General features: G+C 43.4%; 1 protein-coding gene across 1 annotated transcript in view; it reads right to left on the reverse strand.

Moving 5' to 3' along the window:
* UNC79 (unc-79 homolog (C. elegans)) overlaps positions 1–9,872 on the reverse strand; it is a 97,302-nt gene that overhangs the window by 32,753 nt on the left and 54,677 nt on the right. Inside the window, exons 26-29 of the mRNA XM_018559398.1 lie at positions 9,441–9,623; positions 5,990–6,152; positions 3,022–4,170; positions 1,815–1,922 (exon numbers count right to left, since the gene is read on the reverse strand). Coding sequence (XP_018414900.1) covers positions 1,815–1,922; positions 3,022–4,170; positions 5,990–6,152; positions 9,441–9,623 — 1,603 coding nt within the window. The remainder of the gene's footprint in view (positions 1–1,814; positions 1,923–3,021; positions 4,171–5,989; positions 6,153–9,440; positions 9,624–9,872) is intronic.

Here is a 9,872-nt window from a genome sequence, read left to right on the forward strand (position 1 = left end):
TGCGGTAGGGTTAGACTTTATGCCTATTTAATTTTATGTTGTGTCCCAGTCTCATTGTTCCCGGTTTATGTCCCCAAGGAGATCCAACCCCTCTATTTGTCATGTGACCATTGACATTGAGACAGAAAGCAATGGGATGAGTCCATATGATCCAGCACAGATCAACTTCAGGATCCCCACTTGTCCAATCAAAAGATATCTTGTATACCATGAAAAGAATACAAGATGTTTTATGAATGGAGGAAGAGGGGCAGCGAGCGACAATCTTCTTGACTGTACAGGAGACGGAACTGTGATTTACAGCATCTAAAGTGTGGAAATTACTGTCGTTGCAGGGAAGAGTAAAAGTATGACTTTTATAAAAAATCAATATATAAAACACCCGTCATTGGAGGTCATTTATAGGTACATAGCACTTTTCTGGAGTTTTACTTTAAGTATCAATCTAACATCATAATGTATCTCGGGTGACTTGTTACAGCGGAAATTTGAAATTTGTGGTTTGTGACGTGCTCTGTGAACCTCTTATATGGCAAAATGATGCGCAGTGTTGTTGATGTAACTTTTTCTCCTGTGGTAAAACAATACAAATTAAATGAACAAAAAAAGAACATGGTTATATGAATTATTCCATCCTGTAACTATACTGCGCGCACACAGAAATTCCGATCCCCAATAGTAGATATTTGGAATTCGGATCCCAATAGTATATGTTTGGAATTCAGATCCCCAATACTAGATATTTGGAATTCAGATCCCAATAGTAGATATTTGGAATTCAGATCCCAATAGTAGATATTTGGAATTCAGATCCCCAATACTAGATATTTGGAATTCAGACTCCCAATAGTAGATATTTGGAATACGGATCCCAATAGTAGATATTTTGAATTCAGATCCCAATAATAGATATTTGGAATTCAGATCCCCAATAGAAGATATTTGGAATTGAGATCCCTAGTAGTAGATATTTGGGATTCAGATCCCCAACAGTAGATATTTGGAATTGAGATCTCCAATAGTAGATATTTGGAATTCAGACCCCCAATAGTAGATATTTGGAATACGGATCCCAATAGTAGATATTTTGAATTCAGATCCCAATAATAGATATTTGGAATTCAGATCCCCAATAGAAGATATTTGGAATTCAGATCCCTAGTAGTAGATATTTGGAATTCAGATCTCCAATAGTAGATATTTGGAATTGAGATCTCCAATAGTAGATATTTGGAATTCTGATCCCCAATAGTAGATATTTGGAATTCAGACCCCCCATAGTAGATATTTGAATGTGTTAAAGGAGAACTATGTGGTCAGAGCTTTTCCCCATAGTTCTCCTAAGGGTCACGGGAGAAAACAAACTAGCGTTCTCCCGTGACCTAAAGCTCAGTATATAGAGAGCTACAGCTCGCGGTATACTGAGACGCTGCAGCCGGAACGGATCCCGACAATGCTGTCTGGATCCACCCAGATGCGTGAGTGACAGCTGGCTCTGCCCATCCAGAGGCAAAGCCAGCTGTGCCCGCCCCCTCCCCCGTCCGTTCCGCCAGTCAGCGCTGGAGGATCGGACAGGGGAGGGGGGAATCCCAGCAGGGAGCCGTCAGTGACAGTCACGGCTCTCTGCAGGGATAGATCGAGAAGTGAGCAAATGACGGGACGTGTTCGCTCACTTCCCGATCTACTAAGCCGACCTGTGACAGTTTCATTGTCACAGGTCGGCTCAGATTATGAGGCTGAGTGAAAATCTTTCACCTCATAATTCTCTTTTTAATAACAACAACAACAACAACATTTAAATCAATGGAACTTACTTGCAAGAGAAGAGCGACTACTGGGCTCCGGAATCCCGGCCTCTAGGGTTGGTGCGGATGACAATTCTCTTGGCATCTCTAAAATGGAGAGTGCTTTAGAGTCTGACTCTGGCAATAAAGATTTAAATATTTAGTTAAAGGTAAGCTTCAAGCAAATAGCTAAATACACATATGGAATAGATGCAAGGGAGCTGTTTTACCTGCCAAAGGATTTACTGTATATTTCTGTCCATCCAGTACTGAGAATTACACAGACCTATCTGGCAGGGCAAGGGACCTGATTTCTTCTCTGCTGTAATTCAGTAACACTTACAGATCTTGCCTCTCCCCCATCCTGAGACTGGACAGCAGACTGATGAGCTCATCTGCTCTCTGTCACTCTGCTCTCTCTACCTATCAGTATATCCCTTGTTAGCACATGAGCACTGCAGCACAACTGATTGGTTCCTTGTGCTTGTTCTCCTGCTCCCAGTCCGAACCCCGCTGTACTGGGACTCCAGGGGCCAATATCAGGTCACAGTCAGGTACTTACGCTGCTTGCATTTAAAAATATCCATTGCACTGCACTGCTGAATAGATTTCTGCAGAACTGAAGAAAGAAAACACTGCCCTGCTTTTCAGTATCAACTAAGTTGGACCAAATAAGATACTCATATCTTTTAATGTAATAAAATATGGCACACTTCGTTTCAATAAAACATTATAGTGTATCTAAAATCAAAACTGTAACAATTTAGTTTTGGATGGGGGGGTAGAACGCGTGTCAGATTTGTATTACTGTCTGCAAATTCCCTCACCAGACCTCAGATGCGGTGGCAACCGGCAGAGTGAGGGAAGTCCTCCCAGGTCTTTCCTGGGTTGTGTCTCATGAGCTAAGGAGGAGCCTAGGACTTCCCTTGGCTCTGCAATCTGATCTGAGGTTTGAGAGACAGGGGGGAGGGATCAAAGGTCAGATCCTTCCCCCAAAGAAAGTCTTGGTTGGAGTTGGTCTCTAAGGTAGGTCACATAGGAACTGGTGTTAACAAGGAAAAACATCCGCTTGCATGAAACAACAGAGCCTTTGGAAGCTCTATGTAGGCCTGGCATTCCTCAGGGTGCCACATACAGGCCTCCAGGACTGAGAGGAAAAGAGAGAGTTATAGAGAGCTTTTTCAGCAGCTGAATAATATCTCGTTCTCAAATTTCTCAAAGTTAGATTAGAACTCACCTGCGTCTTTCTGTTCTCCCAGCTTGTCCAGGATGTTGAAAGTTATGTCTAGGTATTCCCTCTGTATTGCGCTGACTGCGATCTTCCTTTGCTTTCTCTGCCTGGGGACAATGTGTATTTTAAACTCGGATTCTTCTGTTTCTTCCTTGTGCTCCACATTCTGCTCTTTGTCGGATTCCGTGCTAGCATCAGGCTTATCGCTCTCTGCCCGGTTTTCAGATGCCTCTGGCACATTCAGGTAGATGCTCTTTGCAGGAGAATTGGCTTCCTCTGCTGCGTCCTCAAAACTGTCATCCACCGACATCCCGGTGAGTGCGCAAGACTTGCGCAGCTGGTCTCGCTTCTGCTTAAGAGTGAGCGGGCTCCCGATGGACGCCTCCTGAGAGTCTCCTGGCTTCTCCAACTCTTCCAAGTCTTTTTGATCTTCTAGAGAAGGGATATCGTCAGCTTCCAAAGATGGATTATAGCTGAAATCCTTGGCAGTAAAGCTTATAGAACAGTCTTCCACACTCACTTGTACCAGGGGCATCATGCTAAGGCTTAGTACTGAGGCACTGATGGGAGTTGAGGAAGATGAGACCACAATATTCTCACTGTTCAGGAGCTGGAACTCTTCATCATCACTTTCTACTATTCTCAAGGGAGGTAGAGGCTCAAAGACCAAAGAGTCACTGTCAGAGGTGGATAAAATGGACTGTTTTTCTGGCCCTGATGTTGAATCTGAAGACAAATCGATGAGGTCTAAATCTTCTCTTGGTGAAGGCAGCTTTACCGGAGATTCCACCTTGACCTCAAATGTCTCCATGCAGCTTAACCTCACCTCTGGTATGACGGGTCTCCTGATTTCCTGGTAGCTCTCTCTTTCTGTCGGATTCTCATTGCTGTCTTCATTATCAGGTTTCGTGGATGAGTTCTGCCTTGAGCGTCCATAGTCATTCATTTTCTGGGTATTGGGGTGGCTGATGTCGCACCGGTCGATGCAAGACTTCCGGCGATGCTCATCAAGAGTGAACAACAAAGAGTCGGTGTTGCCGATGTCTAGGGACTTTTGTTTCAGGGATCGTAACCTCTTCTTCTGGGCGGTGTCTTCTCTCACACAACGTAGAATGCTGTCCCCAGATTCTCTATATTCAGCCAGTTCAATCTCACCTAGAAGTAAGGTAGGAGACTAAGAAGTCATCATGACATTTCAAAGAGAGTATTCTGCTTTAGAGATAAGAATTGTTACGCCAACGGGAGAGATGGAAAATGATTCCTTCCCTGGTATGGACAACATACTAGAAAGGGGCCTGGCTTCATGGAAAACATAATTTCTGTACATTTATGAAATGTTCTCCAAAAATACATTTCATGAAGAAAGATGATTCCTTTACAGTATTCCCAAAGAAGAACACTGAAGGTTACCTCTAGAAAATGTCTCTTAACCTAAAATGGCTTAAAACAGACAAAAATAGGCTGTACTTAGATCAGCATCTGATGTACAAATATTATTATCCAGAAAACCATCAATACATTACTAAATTATGGGAGAAAACCAGTGCACACAACATTGTGAGGCAACACAAACTTCATCCAAATAGTGCCCTTGTAGGGAAGTAAGTAAAGGATGGACACCGGCATTCCAAAGCAAGTTCAGTGCGTGTTTATTAACGTACTAGTTGCAAGTAGAACACTCTAAACAACATTTCGGGGTCTCACAGGATCCCCTTCATCAGGCATTCATCACTTGTTTGCCTGATGAAGGGGATCCTGTGAGACCCCGAAACGTTGTTTAGAGTGTTCTACTTGCAACTAGTACGTTAATAAACACGTACTGAACTTGCTTTGGAGTGCCGGTGTCCATCCTTTACTGATATTTTGTCGGTAGCCACCCGCTGACACCTGCTGCACCCACCCTCCAATTTTGGAGCAGCGGCTCTGAGTGCGATGAGTACACTGACTTTGTCTATGAGGGAAGTAGATCCGAGACCCCATTTGTAACTTCTAGGCCAACCAAAGGATAAAGACAATATTCATACTTCTCTGTGCGTTCATCTCTACCGGTTGGTATTTCACCATCTTGCTCCCGCCAATCCTCTTTAATCGGGCAAAGAACGTCTGTGATTCCTTATTACTGGCTCCGGTTGGTGTATCATGGATGTCAGACTCATCAAACACGCTGTCCTCCTCCGCTAAGATAGAAAAGCAGAAACATTTTAGAATAAAAAAAAAAAATAGGTGTTGAATCATCTGGACTACAATCAGAGCTCGTCCCTGTGTATACGGTTTTAGCGTTCACAACGAGCCACACAGAATGTCTGCTTTGTATGTTTTCTACATCCCAAAAAATGAGGTCTTCACTGGCAAGATCTACTGCCACAGTTCATGGTGATACTTAACTCCATCAACTGCAAGATGGGTGTGCTCCCTTGACCTGTTGCGTAATCTCAACAGGTCAAGCAGAATAGCAGATTATAGATTTGTATTATTTTTATCCGGCAGTTACTTTTACCATGTTATAGGCTCTCCGTAGCCTATTTCTTATTGGAGTTTTCCCTTTTAAACAAGAAATGGCTGCCAGGACCGCCCTTTAATGAGGCAGCCATGGCATCGCTTTATTGTCATGTGGGGGGTGGCAGGCAGAGTGGCATGGCCGCTATACTACACAATGTTTGCAATGTGCCTACCGCCCCCTTTCTGGCCAGAGTGCCCTAGGTTGTGTAAGGGCCAACACACATCTCCCCTCCCAGGTCTCAGCAACCTTGGACAGCATCCTGCCAAGCTCCTGGCAACCAGTGACATCAGTGAGCCAGAGCTGGGCAGTGAGTTGATGCACCACCCCCATTAGCATTAGCGTGCACCACCAGTACCAACTGCCCAGGTAATCCCCACCCCCCTAGACTCAGGTGGAGAAAATTCTTGGAACACCACTGGTGGCTGCCATGGGCAGCTACTCCAAATATTGTTGTGACAGAGCTGTTGCATTCACCTTTCTCCTTTTCACTGTATCTGCTGATGTTGCTGTTGTCGCTGTACAGCGGTCCAGCCGTGGCATGCGGTTTGCAGCTGTGATATTGGGCGTTGAGGGTGTTGACGGTGATGTGGATCAGATGCAGCACTATCTTGCTGAGGTCATCTTCTCTGTACGGGTACTGCAAGATATCAAATTCATATTAGTATGCAGCCATATTAATGTGGAGCATTGAAATGGCGTGGCCCATGTCAAACCATCAGACACCAACTACAATCAGTCTAATTGAAATAGATGATCATCCTAAATGTTACTCCACAATTACAAAGAATACTAACCGTCCGCTCGACTCATCCCAAGACCTCCTGCTTTCCAGCTCCCTTGTCAACTCCTCCCATGCTCGCCTCCAGGACTTCTGTAGAGTTTCTACCATCCTCTGGAACTCTTTACCCCAACCTGTCCATCTGTCTCCCCCTCTGACTGCCTTTAGGGGATCCCTAAAGACTAATTTCTTCAGGGAAGCCTATCCCACCACAACCTAACCGCTCAACCATCACGTTCTCAAACATTCATCTTTTAGACTGTAAGCTCTCAGGGGCAGGGCCCTCCTTACCATCTTGTCTTGAATTGTAATGGAATTGTAATGTCTTCCTTATATTGTAAAGCGCTGAGCAAACTGTTGGCACTATATAAATCCTGTATAATAATAATACTATCATCATGGATGCTCAAAGCTGAACTACAGGCAAACACCAAAATATGCAGATAAATTACAAATATGGAAGCTTAAAAAAAAAATATTGTGTATTTGTCCATTCATTTCTGCAAATTATAGTTCTGCCACAAAAGCATAGCCCTGTATGGTGGGGCAGCGGGCTTGATTTTGCTTGCGGCAGTTAAGTAACACATACAGGTCTTATTAACGTATTCCCTATTGCCAGGTCTTGTCCCTCCCCCAGCCTGTGACTGGACAGTGAAAGGAGAAGCAGATCCCTAATGAGCACATATCTCTTCTTTGTGAACACAAGCACTGCAGCAAAGCTAAAAGGACTCATTGTGCTGCTTCTCCCTTCCCACCCCCTGAGCTCTGCTGTAGAGGGACTGGAAGAGACTGATACCCGGTTGAATTGAGGTTCTTACACCTCTTGCTCTTAAAAAAATACATTTAGGATGCATTTATAAATACAGAGCTGGATTCATTTGTGTATTTTTATCTGCTGGTTGCTCAGCCTCATAGAATTTTTAGAGTAAGATCAACTTTTCCACAGATAGGGAAGAAGCAAAAGTCTCATAATAGCCCGTCATTACACTATATGAACCTGTCATAGTAAAGGAAAACACACAGCACCGCTACATTGTTTCCGTTAATTTATTCTCCGATAAAGGAGTCTGCTGACACGCTGTCACACAAGATGATGACCTGTCCTCGGAAAGTGTCACACATAGACCGATAGGACCACCTCTGTGTCATGGAGTCAGACCAGCTCTGACAGGTGTCTGAAGTGTGAGTGACCCAAAACCTCGCGAAGAGATTCTATTAACATAAACATGGAATTGTTTGTATGGAAATCAACAGCTTGAAAAGCAGCTGACAGCCAATGATCTGAACAGAGGTGAGCTATATTTCTACATATTAATAAGATTTATGTACAAACAATCAAAGTGTTAGTTCTGGCTTCCAGTGCGAATGGTAATTTTGTTTTGCCAAGGAAGCCCAAAAGCCCTGTAATGGAAATATCCAATTGTTACATTTCATTAAATAAGTAATAAGAACCCAACAGAGTTTTATGTCCTCCCTTGCTCCCTCCCTTCCTCCCTCCCTCCCTTCCTCCCTTCCTTCCTTCCTTCCTTCCCAGCAATGTAGATGGGAAACATGCATCCCAAATACACAGTATTGGTTAAAACTGTTACAACAGAATCATTCTCATATCTGAAGTATAAAGAGACTGAGAAACAATGTTGGAGGTTATGTTATAGTGACGTATTACATGATATTGGAACTGGGGGATTAAAGGGGGAATATTCGAGGTTCCAGATAGTGATGAGCGCAATGCTTTACCTGAACCCAGATTTGCACAGATAAGACCAATCTATGGTGGTTGAATATTTCCTTCCTGGAAAAGTGCTCCACTCAATGTACTAATAAATTATACCTTTTATAACCCTTACTGGTCCACCTCCCCATTGCAAATTGCACTAGCCCTAAGGTAAATGGCAACTGTGGATTGTATTGATGGCCAGGCATGCCCATATGGCTCAGTATAGATACCCCTCTATGGACATCATTTGGGTGATTGAAGGACATCATTTGGCTCTGAGGAAGGGGGTGTAGCCCCAGAAATGTGTTAGTCTTTGGCTGAGTGTATTACGTGACCAGCACTCCTGTCAGTTGAAGATTGATACACGTCCTTTCAGCCTGTTACTATGTGGATTATAGCTACATCTGCTGACTACTGAGGTGGATTTATGTAATAGGGCTCATCATTCACAACATTTGTGAGTATGTTTTTACTTCTCTTTTTACATCAATAAAGTGTCACTACACAAGGGAAGGCGCTCTCTGGTTTTTGCTTTTAGAATAACTGATCAGTGAAGTTTCCCAATCTGATGAGGTGCGGCTACCCTGAATGAAGTGGTTTTCGGTGTATATAAGCATGGTCCCTTAGTCGCTGTTGGATGAATTTGTTGGGCGAGGCTTTGGGTGATGGACAAATACTTTTGAAAGAAGTGCAAGTGGCAGAGTGTCTTCCCTGGCAGAACATTTGATGTGCAAGTATCAGTTTTCTTATGGGAGGGTCAGGTTGGAAATGTATTGTTGTATAAAGGCCTCTGGTGTGTATGTATACAAGTGGAAACATAACACAGCAAAATTAACTCCAAAATCATCAAATTTTGGGAGGCGTCCACTGGATATGATAAGGGGTGAGTTGGGGATCTTTTACTAAGTTGTATCAATTAATTTAACTAATCAAAAGTGGTATACCACCCAATAATTTCATTTCAGCTTCAGGAACCTGCTAGTGAGTTGAAGGAACTTCTTCAAGTGAGTTGAAGGAGCTTCCTCTATTATCACTCCAGTGACAAGCTCTCCCCACTGTAGTTACTAGCCCTGGTCTTGCCACATTTGAGGCTCACCCCTCGAGCAACAGCCTGCAGGACTCACCACTCCAGCTGCTGAACCCTAAATAATTTCAGGCAAGTGAAAAGCACAATAGGAAGAACAAGACCCCCTGCAGATGGAGGTAACAGGTTGTCAGACCCGGAAACCCAAGCATGGGACTTACCATCAGTGTCCCTGAGGGATAAAGCAAGCTGGGAGGTAACACAACCTGCCTTTATCTGCTAATAATCGAAGCATCAGTTGGGTAGACTGACTCATTATAGACAGTTTTAACATGTGTTAGAGTATTACATTCCACTACTTATCTGTGTTCATAGTCAATAAATGTATACCAAATCATGGCCTTACCTTATAGAGGATAACAAGAAGAGCCTTTAGCCACATCTGACGGATGTGGGGCTTCAGAGACCAGATGGAACAGCGTGGAGGCTGCTGGAAGAAGTGGCGGAGCTGGGGGCAGGTGCAGTATTTTAGAACTTGTACCACCAGGGGCAGAAGGTGCTTTCCGAGATTGATGTTGAAATCCATCACCTGCAGATAGGTGCAACTGGGTTAAAGAATAATTACTCTTGAAGGGAACCTAAAACCCTCTATATATAATTGTGACCAGTAAAGATGAGTGAAACTGGGAGTTTTGTCTTTGACAAAATTTTGGTGAAAATCAGGATATTTCTCCAAAATTTCACCAATTTAGCTAAATACATTGAAGTCAATTACAAAGGTAAAATTGAGGTGGTTTGGAAAACAATGGTCTTTAAATGACTACTGAGAATTAGGGAA

This window comes from Nanorana parkeri, unplaced genomic scaffold (assembly GCF_000935625.1).
Source record: "Nanorana parkeri isolate BGI_ZX_2015 unplaced genomic scaffold, ASM93562v1 scaffold392, whole genome shotgun sequence".
Lineage (NCBI taxonomy): Eukaryota > Metazoa > Chordata > Amphibia > Anura > Dicroglossidae > Nanorana > Nanorana parkeri.